Genomic DNA, 21,829 nt, shown 5'->3' with positions numbered 1-21,829 from the left:
CCTCTGGAGCGCCCCGGGAGCCGCACGGACGGTAAGTATGCTGCTCCCCACTAAACTTTACCATGGCTGCCAGGACTTTAGCGTCCCGGCAGCCATGGTAACCATTCAGAAAAAGCTAAACGTCGGATCCGGCAATGCGCCGAAACGACGTTTAGCTTAAGGCCGGATCTGGATCAATGCCTTTCAACGGGCATTAATTCCTTGCGGCAAGTATTCAGGATTTTTGGCCGGAGCAAAAAGCGCAGCATGCTGCGGTATTTTCTCCGGCCAAAAAATGTTCCGGTCCGGAACTGAAGACATCCTGAACGGATTTCTCTCCATTCAGAATGCATTAGGATAAAACTGATCAGGATTCTTCCGGCATAGAGCCCCGACGACGGAACTCTATGCCAGAAGAAAAGAACGCAGGTGTGAAAGAGCCCTAAGGACTCCTGTGAACTATTACACACAAAACAAAACAATAAATAAATTACCCATTATACTACAGAGGAGAATTTATTGTGGCCTTGAGCTGTTACATGTATAAGAACATTACTTATATTAATGAAAATTAGAGGAATAATCATTGCATTTAAGGTGTACCATATGAATAGCAAATGTTAATTGCAGAAATTGTGCAAATTATTCATGAAAAGTAACCAAAAAAATACATTTGGTCTTGCAAATTGTAAAACGGACCTGACAAACATATTCAGTGTGGAGGCCCAACTGTAATGAGTCGTTCTACAATAACTAGATTGCAAACCTTTAGGAGGCCAGACACCGCTTGGAGTCATGTTTTACCCTATGTGAGTACATGCTTTATTCTAGAAATGTATTTTCAATATGCAGCTTTAAATGTTATTTTCCTATGTAAATTAAAAAGATTAAGTATAAAATATAAGGCACATCATAGTTAATTAAACTTGAGTTGTATGTGAGGAGCACTGATAGAAATCATACTTGTGTATAAAAGACTAATTCATCTGAAAACAGTATTGCTTTTATTAGAATTTCTCAGGGTGCCGCATATCTACCAGCAAACAAGATGCTGCGGCTTTGTATGTGAGTGATGAAGAACAGAAAAGGATGGTCACAGAATATCTTTGGCACAATCATTGCACAGCGGAGCATCATAATCCCCGCAGTGGCTGCTGCAGCCTCTGTGCCCTCCTCATTCACTTCCACAAAAGACTTGTGCACTACTTTAGACAGCACTAGTTCATTATGGCTAGACATTCCTGAGAAATCGGAGGAGCCTTGGTCAAAGGCATCAGGCATTCCCATGTCACTAAGTACAGATTTCAGGTCATAATTGTCTTCTAGCTTAAACTTTGGCAAATGCAACTCCATTTCTGTAATGTCCATTCTTTCTGGATCTGTCCATTCCAAAAATTTGCTATATGTTAACTCGTTTTCAAGCTGAAAAGAACAAAACATTACATTACAGTTAAATTATAAAGACTTCTCAGAAATTTAGAAACCAGGCATGTTGAAGGACAACATACCAAGCTAGGCGCTGAGGCTAAATAACAACATACCCTGAAATCTAGAGACAGAGAGCCCAGGACAGGAAAAAAGTGATAGCAAATTCCCAGAATACTATGCTGACCACACATATAGGATTCATTGTTTGGCCAAAAAGCCATGTCCCCTATACAATGTAGCCTGGACCTGCCGATGATGCTGGTTTATTTCCATAAACAGACTGTGCTACATTCCTGCCAGACACTGGTGCCAGCATCTATCAGTCATGGAAACTCCTAGGAAGAAATGGAAGCCATAATGCAGTGCTGGATCCTTTGCATGCCGGACTCTATTGACTTAAGGGGGGGGGGACGGACTGCATGAGTCACTATTGTTCTAGTCAGAAATCTGCAACAGAGGCTCTAAAAGGAGAGATAGGAGCTAACAATCTAAAGGAGATCCACTCGTTCTACAGGTCCTTCTAAAAAAATTAGCATATTGTGATAAAGTTCATTATTTTCTGTAATGCACTGATAAACAGACTTTTCTATTTTAGATTCATTACACACCAACTGAAGTAGTTCAAGCCTTTTATTGTTTTAATATTGATGATTTTGGCATACAGCTCATGAAAACCCAAAATTCCTATCAAAAAAAATTAGCATATCATGAAAAGGTTCACTAAACGAGCTATTAACCTAATCATCTGAATGAACTAATTAACTCTAAACACCTGTAAAAGATTCCTGAGGCTTTTAAAAACTCCCAGCCTGGTTCATTACTCAAAACCGCAATCATGGGTAAGACTGCCGACCTGACTGCTGTCCAGAAGGCCATCATTGACACCCTCAAGCAAGAGGGTAAGACACAGAAAGAAATTTCTGAACGAATAGGCTGTTCCCAGAGTGCTGTATCAAGGCACCTCAGTGGGAAGTCTGTGGGAAGGAAAAAGTGTGGCAGAAAACGCTGCACAACGAGAAGAGGTGACCGGACCCTGAGGAAGATTGTGGAGAAGGACCGATTCCAGACCTTGGGGGACCTGCGGAAGCAGTGGACTGAGTCTGGAGTAGAAACATCCAGAGCCACTGTGTACAGGCGTGTGCAGGAAATGGGCTACAGGTGCCGCATTCCCCAGGTCAAGCCACTTTTGAACCAGAAACAGCGGCAGAAGCGCCTGACCTGGACTACAGAGAAGCAGCACTGGACTGTTGCTCAGTGGTCCAAAGTACTTTTTTCGGATGAAAGCAAATTTTGCATGTCATTCGGAAATCAAGGTGCCAGAGTCTGGAGGAAGACTGGGGAGAGGGAAATGCCAAAATGCCTGAAGTCCAGTGTCAAGTACCCACAGTCAGTGATGGTCTGGGGTGCCATGTCAGCTGCTGGTGTTGGTCCACTGTGTTTTATCAAGGGCAGGGTCAATGCAGCTAGCTATCAGGAGATTTTGGAGCACTTCATGCTTCCATCTGCTGAAAAGCTTTATGGAGATGAAGATTTCATTTTTCAGCACGACCTGGCACCTGCTCACAGTGCCAAAACCACTGGTAAATGGTTTACTGACCATGGTATTACTGTGCTCAATTGGCCTGCCAACTCTCCTGACCTGAACCCCATAGAGAATCTGTGGGATATTGGGAAGAGAAAGTTGAGAGACGCAGGACCCAACACTCTGGATGAGCTTAAGGCCGCTATCGAAGCATCCTGGGCCTCCATAACACCTCAGCAGTGCCACAGGCCGATTGCCTCCATGCCACGCCGCATTGAAGCAGTCATTTCTGCAAAAGGATTCCCGACCAAGTATTGAGTGCATAACTGAACATAATTATTTGAAGGTTGACTTTTTTTTGTATTAAAAACACTTTTCTTTTATTGGTCAGATGAAATATGCTAATTTTTTGAGATAGGAAATTTGGGTTTTCATGAGCTGTATGCCAAAATCATCAATATTAAAACAATAAAAGGCTTGAACTACTTCAGTTGGTGTGTAATGAATCTAAAATATATGAAAGTCTAATGTTTATCAGTACATTACAGAAAATAATGAACTTTATCACAATATGCTAATTTTTTGAGAAGGACCTGTACATACAGGGTGGAATACAGTGCACACTAGCAGGTCAATGTATATACTTAAGAGTTCCCCAATACAATACTTTTACCATGCCAATGTATAAATAAAAGGTAACATATGTGAACCTTTAACAGATACTGCTTTAAAAATACAACTATACAAAATACAACTACAGCTCTAACAAGAGATACCCTTATTAGGTTATATATATATAGATATATATATATATATATATATATATATATATATATATATATATATATATATATATATATATATATATATATATATATATATATATAAAAATAAGGTCTATTCCAAATCCCGATAAAGCCTTCACATGTATGCAGTAATGATGACAATAGTTATACTGGTACTTACATGAATTGTAACCAGTTCCATTTTCCCTAAACCCATCACAGGGCAGTTTTCAGGTCAGTGTCATAAAATTCTTATATCGCTTCTATATACAACACTAGGGGGTTAGACACTGACAGGTAAGAAAGCTGACCCTCCCACTGGCTGAGAAAGGCGGCTGCAATATTTAGCATGAACAAAAACGGTTCAAAACAAATACTGTCACTATTGTATCCATTACTGATAATATTCCTAACAGAGTATACAGTAATTGGGGACCTAGGAATGGTTGTTGCGTTTATTTCCCTTTTAGAACAGGTGTAATACAATTGTGTACAGAAATCTACACCTTATCCATCAAGATACACCTGACCCAAGAGAGAGTCACAAGAACCACCCTATCAATGCACATCCAACAATAACCATATGGTAAAATATATCAAGTTTATTAGACACACCAACAAACATACATTTAAAATTGCATACAAAAAGAACAGCGTGTCAGTATACAAATAAATATGTGTAACTGACACATACAGAGTCCATTGAACGTCCACTGAATAGGGACATGCTATATACAATATGTACCTGTGAACAGCATGGAGAAAAAACATCAGATAAAAGGTAAGGCCACTAATACAGACAGACCAAGGTAGGGTCAAATACCAAGAGCCAAAACCTATATGGACAGCTGGTGCAGTGGACCTGAAGGAGTGAGAAACACCCAACGCGTATCGCCGGCGCAGTCCGGCTTATCCATATACACCTTATCCATATTACTGCTTGATCAGACAAAATACTGTTCCAACAAGCCCTTTAAATCCATAATATAAATACAATAATTATTATATCAGGTGTCTCTGTATGTTAAAGCTACCATCAGGAACAGAGACCCGCCATATCTTACTTACTCAATGACATACACATATGACCAGATTCACCATTTGCTTAGGAAAGGCTAAACATGTAAAATAGACTGGATGGAACCGGCACTCAAAACAATCGGATTGCACGTGGAAGTTGAATAAAAATTTATTAAACAATCAACACTATATACTAGATGCACCAAGGTAAAATTCATATAAAATATATAAAAAAAATATAATAAAAAGCATATATCTCAGTGTTAGCCAAGCGAGTGGAGTTTTCTTAGGGCACAGAGGTCTGAAGTGCTACGCACAGAGGGCTGCATCCGTGTCCCCCCAATTGGGTAGGCTATTGGATCACAGTCGTCCGTGACGGAGCTACACAGAGCTGATTGAATATTGTGCTTGAAATAGTCGCAGGTATTATTCACATATAAATTTCACATAAGCTTAAATGCATGTAGATAAAATCTTGTGCCACCGTATAGGGTAGAGAAAAGGTATTTAAAGGTGAACTGAGTTCAATTATCCATCACCTATAGTGGTCTCAATTTCTGAGTAAACTGGAGGTGAGAAAGTCACTAGTCCAGCACGTCTGATGTCACCGTGCATATGCCGCCTTGCGTACGGCGGTTCAGTATGGTTCCACTTGAGTTAATGTTACTCACTGTTTCCCGTGTGAATTCACTCTGTTAGGTCTGCGTGAGGTTTTCTGTCGTGGCGTCCCACGCTTCAGTCTTTCCCCGCTGTATTGGTGTCGGGTCCGGTTGTCTGTTTGGATCCCGTCTATACTCTCGTGGGAGACCTATGTCAGCTGTTTCACTTACGTGAATTTCACAGCGCTTCTTGGTCTTACGTGAGTAAGTGGATGAACTTTTAGTACATGGCCATGTACCGCTGCGATAGTTCTTTCACAGGTAATACGCCCAGACGCGTTTCGAGATATCCTATCTCTTCCTCAGTCGCAGCGGTACATGGCCATGTACTAAAAGTTCATCCACTACTCACATAAGACCAAGAAGCGCTGTGAAATTCACGTAAGTGAAACAGCTGACATAGGTCTCCCACGAGAGTATAGACGGGATCCAAACAGACAACCGGACCCGACACCAATACAGCGGGGAAAGACTGAAGCGTGGGACGCCACGACAGAAAACCTCCCGCAGACCTAACCGAGTGAATTCACACGGGAAACAGTGAGTAACATTAACTCAAGTGGAACCATACTGAACCGCCGTACGCAAGGCGGCATATGCACGGTGACATCAGACGTGCTGGACTAGTGACTCTCACCTCCAGTTTACTCAGAAATTGAGACCACTATAGGTGATGGATAATTGAACTCAGTTCACCTTTAAATACCTTTTCTCTACCCTATACGGTGGCACAAGATTTTATCTACATGCATTTAAGCTTATGTGAAATTTATATGTGAATAATACCTGCGACTATTTCAAGCACAATATTCAATCAGCTCTGTGTAGCTCCGTCACGGACGACTGTGATCCAATAGCCTACCCAATTGGGGGGACACGGATGCAGCCCTCTGTGCGTAGCACTTCAGACCTCTGTGCCCTAAGAAAACTCCACTCGCTTGGCTAACACTGAGATATATGCTTTTTATTATATTTTTTATATATTTTATATGAATTTTACCTTGGTGCATCTAGTATATAGTGTTGATTGTTTAATAAATTTTTATTCAACTTCCACGTGCAATCCGATTGTTTTGAGTGCCGGTTCCATCCAGTCTATACTACATTGATCAGAATCAGGGGGTTCTTCTTTGAACCTGTGCACCTGTCGTGTCGAATCACAGTGAGCCACCTGCACAGCACCCTTTGTAAACATGTAAAATGTTTGCTGAATCTGATGCTAAAGTAAACTAATAGTAAAATGTGAATAAAGAATTACTGTAGCACAACTGAGAACGATCCACTGATACAGGATGATGTATGAACTTCTGTTGCTATAGATCTACAGTCGTGGCTAAAAGTTTTGAGAATGACACAAATCTTAGTTTTCACAAAGTTTGCTGCTAAACTGCTTTTAGATCTTTGTTTCAGTTGTTTCTGTGATGTAGTGAAATATAATTACACGCACTTCAGACGTTTCAAAGGCTTTTATCGACAATTACATGACATTTATGCAAAGAGTCAGTATTTGCAGTGTTGGCCCTTCTTTTTCAGGAAATCTGCAATTAGACTGGGCATACTCTCAATCAACTTCTGGGCCAATTCCTGACTGATAGCAACCCATTCTTTCATAATCACTTCTTGGAGTTTGTCAGAATTAGTGGGTTTTTGTTTGTCCACCCGTTAGTTATCACTTTTGCCTTATGGCACGGTGCTCCATCGTGCTGGAAAATGCATTGTTCTTCACCAAACTGTTGTTGGATTGTTGAAAGAAGTTGCTGTTGGAGGGTGTTTTGGTACCATTCTTTATTCATGGCTGTGTTTTTGGGCAAGTGAGCCCACTCCCTTGGATGAGAAGCAACCCCACACATGAATGGTCTCAGGATGCTTTACTGTTGGCATGACAGAGGACTGATGGTAGCGCTCATCTTTTCTTCTCCGGACAAACCTTTTTCCTGATGCTCCAAACAATCGGAAAGAGGCTTCATCGGAGAATATGACTTTGCCCCAGTCCTCAGCAGTCCATTCACCATATTTTCTGCAGAAGATCAATTTGTCCCTGATGTTTTTTTTTGGAGAGAAGTGGCTTCTTTGCTGCCCTTCTTGACAGCAGGCCATCTTCCAAAAGTCTTTGCCTCACTGTGCGTGCAGATGCGCTCACACCTGCCTGCTGCCATTCCTGAGCAAGTTCTGCACTGGTGGCACTCCGATCCCGCAGCTCAATCCTCTTTAGGAGACTATCCTGGCGCTTGCTGGACTTTCTTGGACACCCTGAAGCCTTCTTAACAAAAATTAAACCTCTTTCCTTGAAGTTCTTGATTATCCTATAAATTGTTGATTGAGGTGCAATCTTAGTAGCCACAATAACCTTGCCTGTGAAGCCATTTTTATGCAACACAATGATGGCTGCACGCGTTTCTTTGCAGGTCACCATGGTTAACAACGGAAGAACAATTATTTCAACCAATCACCCTCCTTTTAACAGGTCAAGTCTGCCATTTTAACCCAATCAGCCTGACATAATGATCTCCAGCCTTGTGCTAGTCAACATTCTCACCTGAGTTAACAAGATGATTACTGAAATGATCTGAGCAGATCCTTTAATGACAGCAATGAAATGCAGTGGAAAGGTTTTAGGGGGATTAGGTTCATTTTCATGGCACAGAAGGACTATGCAATTCATCTGATCACTCTTCATAACATTCTGGAGTATATGCAAATTGCCATTATAAAAACTTAAGCAGCAACTTTTCCAATATTTATGTAATTCTCAAAACTTTTGGTCACGACTGTACATATGTACACATCACATTCACCAAGAGATGCAGAAGAAGAACTGTGTGTCCCGACCAATGTCTTCTGATAAGAAATGATACATCCATAAAGCATAAGAGCAGAATGAATATGGACATGTGAACAGTTTCTTACCTTTTCAAGCCCAGTGGTTCCATCTTGAATATCATCGGGGAGCATTATGATCATAGACAATGTGTTATTAACATATGGTAACTCAAGGACCTTGGTGAACAACTCCCCAACATAAGTCATTGGATATTTGGCCTTTTTATACATCATCTGCACTGGTTTGGTCTCATTCTGAACAAGAGAGGAGATTTGGATTAGCACTCAAAGCATTGTGTTCACACAACTTCAGAAATGAAATAGAATATGAAAATACAATATTCATTTTAATTCACAGGAATATCAGGAGGTCTAATGTCAACATGAAATTCATTTATGAATACTGATAGCAGCCTATGACTTAACAGGCTGATGTACGTATCATTTCATTTTTTTCATAGAAGATCATGAGGATTTTAAAGACTTTGGGGGTCATTTATTAAACAGAAATACGCCTAAATTAGGGGTATTTCTGGTGCAGATTGTGGTGCAATCTGAGACTTCTCCCCACTCACACCAGGTCTAAAAAAAAAGTGGGTGTGGCGTGGTAGGGGAAGGGGACGGCAGGTCTGTCTCATTTACCATTTTCTACGCCTGTTTCAGCTGTAGAAAATGGTCTAAAATGTAAGACAGCTAGAAATCTGTCTTACACTTAGAACTGGCGGTGGATCTGCTGAAGTTATGAAGAGGCCGGCACCTCTTCATAACTCCAGCGAATCCACCGCCAAGTAGAGGGGTTATTAAGATCAGCATCTAAAACGCCGGTCTTAATAAACGTGCCCCTTCATCTTTACAAGGCAGCTATACTTTTTTTGCATTTTTTAAGTAGGTTGAGAATTCTGGTGGGAAAAGGTCATTGCGTCTTATGGGGCAAATACTAATGAGCGCTTCCATTGAGACATGAAGAAAAAGAGCCGGATCCTAGGAACGGTGGCGTTCCAGAACAGGAGAGGTAAGTTGATTTTCTTTCATTTATTTTATTTGCTCTGTGACATGGGGGTCTGATCGGAGGTCTGAATGAGGGTCATTTACATTGGGGTCTGAGCTGAGGTCTTATTAACATTGGGGGTCAAATTGGTGGTCTAATCAAAAATATTTTTTTCTAATTCTCATCTAAAACCTAGGTGCGTCTTTTAGGGCGAAAAATACTGTAATTTCTTTGTTGCTAGAGGTGTACTGCTTCTCATGCGTGAAAATTAAGTACTAAAATGTAAATACTCAGTACATACCTTATTCAGCCTGAAGGGCATCTCGCGTGTACAATTTCTGTCAAACTGGGAAGCCCAATTTCCTTTGAAATAAATTGCATTGACAAGTACTAATCTGGTGAGGGAATCCACACTGCCACTGGGCAACAGGTCCTGGATCTTACCTGCAATGAAGGTGGAAACATGAATGTACAATGTTTGTATAGTCCGAATTTTTTTTATGAAATAAAGGAGTTTAAAGCTCCTTCAGTCTTGCAATGGTGAAGACGGAAATTGTTTGTAACAACTTCTGCTACCTTTATTGTAGCCGATACAGCTTTCAGTGAATACAGGAAGCAGCAATGCCATAGCCTCTCTTGGGCCTGGCAATCATGATCATATTTAAATAAAAAAAATACAATATATATATATATATATATATATTATCGTAGGTACATTTCAACTGTGGAGACAGATAATTGTACAATTTCTAAATAATTAATTTGCATTTTATTGCATGAAATAAGTAATACAATAGAAAAACTGAATATTTGGTACAGAAACCTTAGTTTGCAATTACAGAGGTCAGACGTTTCCTGTAGTTCTTGACCAAGTTTGCACACACTGCAGCAGAGATTTTAGCCCACTCCCCCATTCAGATCTTCTCCAGGTCTTTCAGATTTCGGGGCTGTCGCTGGGCAACATTGAGTTTCAGCTCACTCCAAAGATATCGCTTGGGTTCAGGTCTGGAGACTGGCTATGCCACTCCAGGACCTTCAAATGCTTCTTACCACTCTATAGTTGCCCTGGTTGTGTTTCGGGTCACGGTCATGCTGTAAGACCCAGCCACGACCCAGCTTCAATGCTCTTACAAAGGGAAGGAGGTTGCTGACCAAAATCTTGCGATACATGGACCCATCCATCCTCCCTTCAATATGGTGCAGTTGTCCTGTCCCTCTGCAGAAAAGCACCCCCAAAGTATGATATTTCCAACCCCGTGCTTCACGGTTGGGATGGTGTTCTTGGGGTTGTACTCATCCTTCTTTCTCCAAATACAGCGAGTGGAGTTGATAACACAAAGTTCTATTTTGGTCTCATCTGACCACATGACATTTTCCCATGCTTCCTCTGGATCATCCAGATGGTCATTGGCAAACTTCAAATGTGCCTGGACATGTGCTGGCGTGAGAAAGGGGACCTTGCGCGCCCTGCAGGATTTTAATCCATGACGGCATAGTGTTTTACTAACGGTACTCTGAGACTGTGGTCCCAGCTCTCTTCAGGTCATTGACTAGGTCCTCCCGTGTAGTTCTGGGCTGATTCCTGACCCTTCTCAGAATCATCCTTACCCCATGAGGCGAGATCTTGCATGGAGCCATAGACCAAGGAAGATTGACAGTCATCTTGTGTTTCTTCCATTTTCTAATAACTGTGCCAATCGTTGTTAGCCCTCTCACCAAGCTGCTTGCCTATTTTAGGTAGGTGATCAAATACTTATTTCATGCAATATAAAAGCAAATACTTCATTTTTGTGTAAATTTACAAATATATGAAACAAAGAACTAGATAAGTAAAGAAGTTCATTTTTGCATCCCTAATAGGAAAAATATATTTCTATGAAAAAAACCAACAGCAGGCACCCGGCGGCTATGGCGCCCGCTGTGCTCATGTGCGAGTGCTATTTTTAAAAGACCATCCTGCTCCATACATGTACAGGCACTGGGCGGGAAAGGGGTAAATAATATCATCCTCTGCCAGCACCTTCTGTCTTCTGCTCCACCCAAGAATTGATCTCCTTTCTGCAATCATCTGCCTTTGTAGAGAAGTCCACAGACTGTAAATCTGCATGGTAGTGTTTCTTAGTGGATCCCAGGAATTCCTGCAAAATTCAAATAGCGCTTTAAATGCTTCAGTCAAGAAATGATATCTACCAGGAAGCCTCACTAAATATGAAAATAAATAATTCTTGGAATCTTGCAGTTTCACATTGGTCACTGAACCACACAATAGACTGACACTTCCTGTTCTGTACAGATCACTTCTCAGCAGTTCTCTCATTATCACATGCAGGATTACAATGATAAGTAATAACATTCTCTTTAAAGTCAATGAGTCATCTGTACACTACAGGGTATTATGGTACATGTGGTGGCTTTTAAGCATCTCTGAACTATTGTTCACACAGCAGAGAATCACTTTAAAAAAACTACAATTAGAAAATAAAAAGATTGGAAAAGAGAACATGTGTCATGTTTTAATTAAAGAAAAGATGAGGCAAGATATTCCCTTTAAAGAGAGATTGTCACCAGCAACCTCCCGGTCCAACTATTTGCATAGACAAATAGAAGTGGTTCCCCTGATTAAAACAGTATTGTTTTTTCTTTGTTGATTTGAGGCTCTGTTCCCAAATTATACTTTTTCCTAATAAGAAAATCAGGCATTTGGTGCAATGAGCACATCACCATTGCTCTTGTTGCACCCAAGCTCTTCTATGGCCAACCCCTCCCTGCTTAGATTGACATGGGCCAGGCAGAGGCAAAGTAGCAAGGAAGACGCTAAACACAAATGAGAGGTGGTTGAGGGCAACAAGAGCAAAAGAATTGCTCTCATTGCACAAAAGGCCTAATTTGCATATTAAGAAAAAGTATAACTCGGGAACAGAGCGAGTTAAAAAAAATAGAAAAAAGGTATTTAAATTTTAATTTCCCTGCTTTTTGAACAGATAGTGATACCTCAAAGTAGTTTTTAATTTACATTCCCTATATGTCTACTTTATGTTGGCATCATTTTCTAAACATCATTTATGGCAACCACCGGCCCTCTGTTATCGCAGCGTGGTGGCTGATGGAGACACAGGGAGCCCCCTCCCTCTGCAAATCACTTACATGCATAGAACAGCATTGATCATGGCATCCAAGGGGTTAATCCGCTGGCATTAGCGTTTTCAGCAAAGATGGCCCCTGTGCTGATGGTGCAAGCTCCAGCATCCCATACTATAATAGCAGAATTCACTTCCTGCTGTGCCGCAATAGTCTGGCGGATGTCGGGAAGAGGATAATCAGGTGAACCACAGCTATGTTTATATTCAAAAAGTTTGGCAGAGAGGTTACTGGTGGCAGATTCCCTTTAAATGAACATGAAATTCTCATATCACTCTTCAGATGGGTAGTTTTCTGAGAGCCTGTATTATCAAAGCCGCAAGCTTCCGGTAATGCTTACGATCCCACGTGTAGCAATCGGAGAAGCCGGAGAGATTTTAAATTGAAAAAAATAATAATTCTAAAGCACCTCCCTTTCCCCAAAATGATAATAAAAATAGAGGAGATCGCACTGCACAATAATGAGCCCTCATACAGTTTCGCACACATAACTACAAAAAAAGTTATAGGGACAGAAATGACAACAAAAGTTTTCATTTATTTTTTTCAGTATCAAAACTCAAGAAAAACTATACATATGTAGTATAGCTGGATTTGTACTGACCTGGATAATGAAGATCACAAAAAAAAAAAAAAGGTAAAAAACTGTGGCAAAATTGCATTTTTTTCACTACACCCTATGCCATATTAAATGGTGGCGTTGGAAAATACAACTTGTCCCACAAAAAACAAGCCCTCATATGGCTATGTGAATGAAGGGGGGGGGGAGTTATGGCTCTGAGAAGGCAGGGAGCACAAAACTAAAATGCAAAGGCGAAAAAACCTCCCGAAAAAGGGTTAAAGAAACGCATCCTTTTTTTCACCAATTACAACCAGATAGACAGAGGTTCTCTGATGTCTAGATGGGAAAGTGTTGTAGGCATGCTCTGTGCAGTGGTTGTATAGTGGTAGATAAGATGTGATAATCACCTATAGTGAATGAGAAGATCCTGTGCTATCGGACATTGTACACCTGCCAGTAATAATAATGAGATGACTGCTAAAAGGTGATCTCTACAGACATGAATTGTCAGCATATTATTAGACTTGATGGTGAGTGTGAAAACAAAGTACGTTTAACATAAAAACTTGGTTTAAATGATAGGGCATTTTCTGATTATACGTTTCCTTTAACTTACATCAAGGAACGTGAATGACTTATCTCCATACAGGCGGTTAGCAGTACTTAAAAAATAATCTGTGCCTGGTTTGTTGATATCAGAGATCAGGGTCTGAAATGCGGCATGGACATCTTTTGCCTTTTCAAACTGAAGAACCTGTAATAAAAGCATTTACATTGCAGTTAATTTAGAGTTAAAAAATATCCTAGTTAAATACATTGTGAGCCCATGTGTCATAATTAGGACTATCTGCAGAGTTCTAGCTTCTTGTTTACTGCAGTATGAGATAATGTATCTAAAAAAATGCAGTCTATCAGATAACTTGGAAAAATAATAATAATATATATATATATATATATATATATATATATATATATATATATATATATATATATATATATATATATATATATATATATATATATATATATATATATACAAAACACAAATAGTGCAGCAGCACAGTCAGAGCCAATGGACTGGGTGCAAATCCCCACAGAGGCAGGCCGCTCCTCCACGGTATACAATAGACGAAAAAACGAGGCAGCACTTCCAGCTTCTGGTGTACGGGTGAAGACCCCAAACTTTAATCCAAGCGACGTTTCGGCCTACTCAATGAGGCCTTTATCAAGCTACATAACAGTGCAAATAACTGGGTATATATACCCACACTACAATTACAAGTGAGTGACAATCAGTGGTTACACCTGTTAACAATCAAATCACATGACCTGAGACTGCATAGTCACATGGTGTTCAAATATAATAAACATAATATTTTTACTCATTTTTGTGCATCAAAAGTGTTCATCTTGTTCATAGAAACATAAGTGATGTGCACAGAAGTTATAGTGCATATACAATACATTTTATATAGAGGATCCAAGCCCCTTTTGTACAATAACCATTATACAGTGCAGTACACAAAGAGTTAAAATCATAAGCTGCAGTTGCAGCTGAACCGGCAGCACGGTGGCTCAGTGGTTAGCACTGTTGCCTTGCAGCACTGGGGTCCTAGGTTTGAATCCGACCAAGGGCAACATCTGCATTGAGTTTGTATGTTCTCCCCGTGTTTGCGTGGGTTTCCTCCGGGCACTCCGGTTTCCTCCCACACTCCAAAGACATACTGATAGGGACCTTAGATTGTGAGCCCCATTGGGGACAGTTGGATGATAATGTCTGTAAAGCGCTGTGGAATTAGTAGCGCTATATAAGTGTGTATAATAAATAAATATAAATAAATAAACCATATTAAAAATTGGAGGGAGCTCACCATCTACACACATTATGCTTGTCCACATCGCCATGCCTTCAACGTTGGCGTCCCCCAGCCGGCAGTGCGCATGCGCCGGACCCGACGGTTCTGGCCGCGCCCCCTACAGCGCTACGCCCCCACGTCACGCTCCAATGGACCGCAGCGTCATCCACCGGAACGCACGCAGGAGCCGCAGCTGCTGGGGGAGGGAGGCCAGACCATGTGGTTCAGCGCACGTCACGTCGCAGGCGGGACCCCGCCGTCACCATGGCGATGTAAACAAGCCTAGACAAGCGAACGAGCCCAGCACGGCCAGAGCAAATACATGCGCACAAATCCAGACTAACAGTATGTTTGGAAATGGCCAAGGGGGAGGAAAATCAAGCCCAGCCATTAGCTCAGGCGATTATATCATCCCCTTTAGCCATCACCAATGACTTCATGTGATGTGGCTGTCATGGGACACACTCCTCCCATCAGCATACACAAATTCAAGATAGCGTGTATGTCAAGTCACTGACCCTCAAATGTGTGGTCAGAGACGCGCATACATCAGCAGTCTATAAGTGCATTATAAAACAGGGTTGGACATATAGTGCAATCATGTACTGATCCCAGGCCGTCTGACGTCGTCCCATATGTGTCCACTTGTAGTTTCAGAATCAGATCCATATCCAAAGGACTAGGGTGGCTCCATCCAATACCAAGATAAAAGTTCATCAAGCTAATCAAAAAATCCTGGAATAGAGAAAATACAGTGTCAGTATATCATATTCGTATATTCAAAGGGCGTGCACTGTTACGTTTCTCCTACACCAGACTCAACGAACAAGAAACCCCCACATTGATGAGCCACACACACGTTTCCTTTATCCATATAGTTCCCATCTACACACAGCATTGAGGCCATCTGGCTTCAGTGTGTGTAGTCTGTGTATCCACAAGATCTCACGTTGTTTCAACAATTTCTCCCTGTTGCCTCCCCTTTTAAGTGGGGGGATGTGGTCTATGACCCTGAATTTAAGATCCTTTTCTTTGTGTCCTGCTTCAACAAAGTGTTTGGGCACCGGGAGGTCTCTCCTCTTCTGACGGATCGAGTACCTGTGATAGTTCATTCTGGTCTTGACCTCGCAAATAGTCTCCCCTACATAAAGAAGATTGCAGGGGCAAGACAAGAGGTATACCACAAATGAACTATCACAGGTAAGAAACTGCCTGATTTCAAACCGGGTATTCAGTACCGGATGTACGAATTTATCCCCTTTCAACATATAGTTGCAGTTAACACAGTTTAGACATGGGTAGCACCCATTTTTCTTGCGGCCTATATAGGTTTGAACTGGGGCCTTACCCCCGGTAACATCTGCTCTCACCAGTTTGTCCCTCAAACTATCCGCTCTCCTGTACGACATCAGGGGGGGCATAGCAAACTCCTTCACCTTTTTGAAGCTATTTAATATCGGCCAATGTTTCTTAATGGCTCCCGCTATCTGGTAGCTACCCTCATTATAGGTGGAAATAAAAGGTACCCTACTCTGTTTGGTAACCTCACTAGTCCTCCTAGTCTCCATCCCATCCAACTGTCTGCATACCAAACTTCTCGGATATCCTCTCTGGATAAATTTGTCTGCCATCTGCAACAACCTTGTCTTACACAATACTGGGTCTTTCACTATGCGTTGCACACGGAGAAACTGACTCCGTGGCAAAGTCTTAACCATGGATCTCGGATGGCAGCTCTCAAATCTCAATAACTTGTTACAGTCAGTGGGCTTTGTATATAAGTCAGTGACCAGTGAGGTACCCTGTTTTCTTACCATGGTATCCAAAAATTGGACCTGCTCGGTGGAGTATACCAGCGTGAACTGGATCTCAGGATCCATATTGTTCAGAAACGTGTGGAACTCAGCCAGCTCATCCTCAGTGCCCTCCCAGATGACAAACACATCATCTATGTATCTCCACCACCCCCGCACTAAGCTGAAGTGGTGGGATACATAGACGTGTTCAGCCTCTAGGGCAGACATGAACATGTTGGCATAAGTAGGCGCCATATTTGAACCCATTGCGGTTCCCCGCTGTTGTAGGTAATAACCATCCTGAAATGCAAAATAATTGTATCTTAAGACTACACCGAGCAGGTCCAATATGAACTCCCTACATTCATCAGTGTATGGGGATTGAGCCAGAAACCTTCTGACTGCCTCCACACCTCTATCATGATTGATAGAGGTGTAGGAGTCCATAACTGTGGGAGGTCTCAGACATCCTAATATGACGTCTGCGGAGATGTGTGCGTTGGGTGAACTTTGCAACAACGGCTCCCTCACGGTCAAACCGGCCGATAAGGGGGGAGCCGTGGTTGTGATGGACACCCAATGGTACATCTCTGAGATATTGAGACAATTAGGAGACTCCCTGGTATATAGGAGACTCAATCATGACCCCAAGTTTGAGGTTATTAAAGTCATCACAGGATTATTGGATGGAGCCCTATCAAGGGGTCTGATTGATGAAGCCCTGTACAAATATCTACTGATCACACAGCCCAAGACACCATTGATATATGTGTTACCTAAAATTCATAAAAGCTTACAGAATCCCCCTGGGAGACCCATAGTGTCCGGGAGGGAGTCAGTGTTCTCAAATTTGGCCATCTTCTTAGATAAGATATTGAGATGTTATGCTGTTGGGGCAAAATCATATGTACGAGACACTGGTGATTTTCTGAATAAGATTGCCAATGTGCAAGTGACGGCACATACGCTGCTGGCTTCTTTTGATGTGGTGAGCCTCTACACCTCTATCAATCATGATAGAGGTGTGGAGGCAGTCAGAAGGTTTCTGGCTCAATCCCCATACACTGATGAATGTAGGGAGTTCATATTGGACCTGCTCGGTGTAGTCTTAAGATACAATTATTTTGCATTTCAGGATGGTTATTACCTACAACAGCGGGGAACCGCAATGGGTTCAAATATGGCGCCTACTTATGCCAACATGTTCATGTCTGCCCTAGAGGCTGAACACGTCTATGTATCCCACCACTTCAGCTTAGTGCGGGGGTGGTGGAGATACATAGATGATGTGTTTGTCATCTGGGAGGGCACTGAGGATGAGCTGGCTGAGTTCCACACGTTTCTGAACAATATGGATCCTGAGATCCAGTTCACGCTGGTATACTCCACCGAGCAGGTCCAATTTTTGGATACCATGGTAAGAAAACAGGGTACCTCACTGGTCACTGACTTATATACAAAGCCCACTGACTGTAACAAGTTATTGAGATTTGAGAGCTGCCATCCGAGATCCATGGTTAAGACTTTGCCACGGAGTCAGTTTCTCCGTGTGCAACGCATAGTGAAAGACCCAGTATTGTGTAAGACAAGGTTGTTGCAGATGGCAGACAAATTTATCCAGAGAGGATATCCGAGAAGTTTGGTATGCAGACAGTTGGATGGGATGGAGACTAGGAGGACTAGTGAGGTTACCAAACAGAGTAGGGTACCTTTTATTTCCACCTATAATGAGGGTAGCTACCAGATAGCGGGAGCCATTAAGAAACATTGGCCGATATTAAACAATAGCTTCAAAAAGGTGAAGGAGTTTGCTATGCCCCCCCTGATGTCGTACAGGAGAGCGGATAGTTTGAGGGACAAACTGGTGAGAGCAGATGTTACCGGGGGTAAGGCCCCAGTTCAAACCTATATAGGCCGCAAGAAAAATGGGTGCTACCCATGTCTAAACTGTGTTAACTGCAACTATATGTTGAAAGGGGATAAATTCGTACATCCGGTACTGAATACCCGGTTTGAAATCAGGCAGTTTCTTACCTGTGATAGTTCATTTGTGGTATACCTCTTGTCTTGCCCCTGCAATCTTCTTTATGTAGGGGAGACTATTTGCGAGGTCAAGACCAGAATGAACTATCACAGGTACTCGATCCGTCAGAAGAGGAGAGACCTCCCGGTGCCCAAACACTTTGTTGAAGCAGGACACAAAGAAAAGGATCTTAAATTCAGGGTCATAGACCACATCCCCCCACTTAAAAGGGGAGGCAACAGGGAGAAATTGTTGAAACAACGTGAGATCTTGTGGATACACAGACTACACACACTGAAGCCAGATGGCCTCAATGCTGTGTGTAGATGGGAACTATATGGATAAAGGAAACGTGTGTGTGGCTCATCAATGTGGGGGTTTCCTGTTCGTTGAGTCTGGTGTAGGAGAAACGTAACAGTGCACGCCCTTTGAATATACGAATATGATATACTGACACTGTATTTTCTCTATTCCAGGATTTTTTGATTAGCTTGATGAACTTTTATCTTGGTATTGGATGGAGCCACCCTAGTCCTTTGGATATGGATCTGATTCTGAAACTACAAGTGGACACATATGGGACGACGTCAGACGGCCAGGGATCAGTACATGATTGCACTATATGTCCAACCCTGTTTTATAATGCACTTATAGACTGCTGATGTATGCGCGTCTCTGACCACACATTTGAGGGTCAGTGACTTGACATACACGCTATCTTGAATTTGTGTATGCTGATGGGAGGAGTGTGTCCCCATGACAGCCACATCACATGAAGTCATTGGTGATGGCTAAAGGGGATGATATAATCGCCTGAGCTAATGGCTGGGCTTGATTTTCCTCCCCCTTGGCCATTTCCAAACATACTGTTAGTCTGGATTTGTGCGCATGTATTTGCTCTGGCCGTGCTGGGCTCGTTCGCTTGTCTAGGCTTGTTTACATCGCCATGGTGACGGCGGGGTCCCGCCTGCGACGTGACGTGCGCTGAACCACATGGTCTGGCCTCCCTCCCCCAGCAGCTGCGGCTCCTGCGTGCGTTCCGGTGGATGACGCTGCGGTCCATTGGAGCGTGACGTGGGGGCGTAGCGCTGTAGGGGGCGCGGCCAGAACCGTCGGGTCCGGCGCATGCGCACTGCCGGCTGGGGGACGCCAACGTTGAAGGCATGGCGATGTGGACAAGCATAATGTGTGTAGATGGTGAGCTCCCTCCAATTTTTAATATGGTTCAGCTGCAACTGCAGCTTATGATTTTAACTCTTTGTGTACTGCACTGTATAATGGTTATTGTACAAAAGGGGCTTGGATCCTCTATATAAAATGTATTGTATATGCACTATAACTTCTGTGCACATCACTTATGTTTCTATGAACAAGATGAACACTTTTGATGCACAAAAATGAGTAAAAATATTATTTTTATTATATTTGAACACCATGTGACTATGCAGTCTCAGGTCATGTGATTTGATTGTTAACAGGTGTAACCACTGATTGTCACTCACTTGTAATTGTAGTGTGGGTATATATACCCAGTTATTTGCACTGTTATGTAGCTTGATAAAGGCCTCATTGAGTAGGCCGAAACGTCGCTTGGATTAAAGTTTGGGGTCTTCACCCGTACACCAGAAGCTGGAAGTGCTATCTGGTGACCACCTTGTTTCTTCCATGTCAGCTCTCCTGGCAAAGGATCAGCTGAAGCACTGTCAGTCTGAGGTTCTACACAACAGACAGATTTTTAAAAAAAAAGTATGACAAGAGTTTTGGGTTTTATCTAGGGTTGACCTTCATTAGCATGTGGTCCTATTTTCTAGGACCTTATATCAAATGGGGTCGTTCCAGAACGACAACTTTTTATCTATACAAGCGTCTCATCGGTGAGGTTTCAAATGCTGAGACCCACACCTATCATCAGAATGGAGATCCTATGAACCCAGAGTAGTGGTCAAGCATGTGAACTGCTGCTGCTCCATTTAAAGTATGTGGGACTGTCAAAGATAGTGGATTACAGTGCTTGGTGGAAATGGAATGAAGCAGCAGTCTGAATGCTTGATCAAACGGAAGACAACCACCATTCTCACGATTGTGGGGATTGCGGCAGTTGGACCAACACCAATTAGGTACTTATTGCCTATCCTGTGGCTAGATGAGAAGCTGTCTTTTTGGGACGACCTTAGCAGGGAGGAACAGTTAGTGATCACCATACTACTGCTGCTGTAGAGGAACTTCGTGATAGGAGGTGGCCAGAGAGCCACAATAAAATGCAGATCCTTGTGAGGGCAATAAAAGGATGACATGCCTATTCAGTTTTCTACTTCCAGAAACTAGTAGTTGCTGTTAGTGGTAGGAGTTCCTGTATTTGAAGGGAAAAATGACGCAACATATTGGAAAAAGGTTTAAGGAAACCTCAATTAACCCTCCATACTCATGAGCAGAGCTGTTTATAATTACACTTTTTTTAAAATAAATTTTATCTTTTCTTCGAAACACAAAAGCAAGACCTGCCTCCCTGGGCAATTGTGGCCAACTGTACCTCACTGGTGAAAATATAGCATTCCACAAGTCCCAAAAAAGAGAAGTCTCAAACCAATGTCTTTCAAGAGACAGGTCACAGTCAGTCACTGCTGCTGTCGTTTCAGTACCCACCTTTGACATCTGAGCAGCAGTATTTCCTTTGGCTCCCAAGTAAATCATTGCTAGAGCGGAGGAGATGCTTAATGGGGAGAAGAACAAGTTGCATTTGTTATCGCTTTCTGTGAGCTTCTTAAACAGATTAATAGCAAAGGTTCCATTGGCTGCACTGAGGGAATCCATTGTTCAGAGCCTGCAAGATTAATGAGAAATCACCGGTCATTAACATACTTGGAGAAAACCTAATATCACTGCACAGAGGACACCATACTATCTGTGGACATGGAAGAAACTGCAAAGGTATACATTTCAAAAAACAAAAGTCACATAGAAAATCAATAGGAAGAAACGTGATCAGAAATTGTGAGCTAGACGCTTCAACTCTTCCTAGAAGAAGCAGTGGCCATGGACTACGATTTATGCTGCCGTTTGTTCTCAGACATTACTTGAAACATGTGCATGCGGCCAACTTTCTTATATATGGTGGGTATCTTGGGGGAGAGGGGGGGGGGAGGGGTGTTTGTCAGTTAGGCATTTGCACACTCTAGGCTGCAGTGGTACGTGGACTGGTAGATAAAATAAACTGTGGAAGCTTTCAAATTGTTAAACATTTTGAATTTTGTTT

At 42.2% G+C, this 21,829-nt stretch overlaps 1 protein-coding gene across 3 annotated transcripts in view; it reads right to left on the bottom strand.

Annotated features, from left to right (window-relative positions):
- Nucleotides 1–21,829, bottom strand: part of LOC122938395 (serpin B6-like) — a 52,913-nt gene that overhangs the window by 7,868 nt on the left and 23,216 nt on the right. The window contains exons 2-7 of one of the 3 annotated variants that reach the window (XM_044293871.1): nt 21,220–21,397; nt 13,518–13,655; nt 11,222–11,339; nt 9,503–9,645; nt 8,301–8,468; nt 1,162–1,401 (exon numbers count right to left, since the gene is read on the bottom strand). In XM_044293871.1, the coding sequence (XP_044149806.1) occupies nt 1,162–1,401; nt 8,301–8,468; nt 9,503–9,645; nt 11,222–11,339; nt 13,518–13,655; nt 21,220–21,387 (975 nt within the window). In that variant the 5' untranslated portion in view covers nt 21,388–21,397. Of the gene's footprint in view, nt 1–476; nt 1,402–8,300; nt 8,469–9,502; nt 9,646–11,221; nt 11,340–13,517; nt 13,656–21,219; nt 21,398–21,829 lie in introns of those variants that run through there. The other 2 variants (XM_044293869.1, XM_044293870.1) reach the window with 2 other exon arrangements.

This window comes from Bufo gargarizans, chromosome 5 (assembly GCF_014858855.1).
Source record: "Bufo gargarizans isolate SCDJY-AF-19 chromosome 5, ASM1485885v1, whole genome shotgun sequence".
Taxonomy (NCBI): Eukaryota; Metazoa; Chordata; class Amphibia; order Anura; family Bufonidae; genus Bufo; species Bufo gargarizans.
Note: the sequence above shows the minus strand (reverse complement) of the source record. Positions and strands in the feature narration are given on the sequence as shown.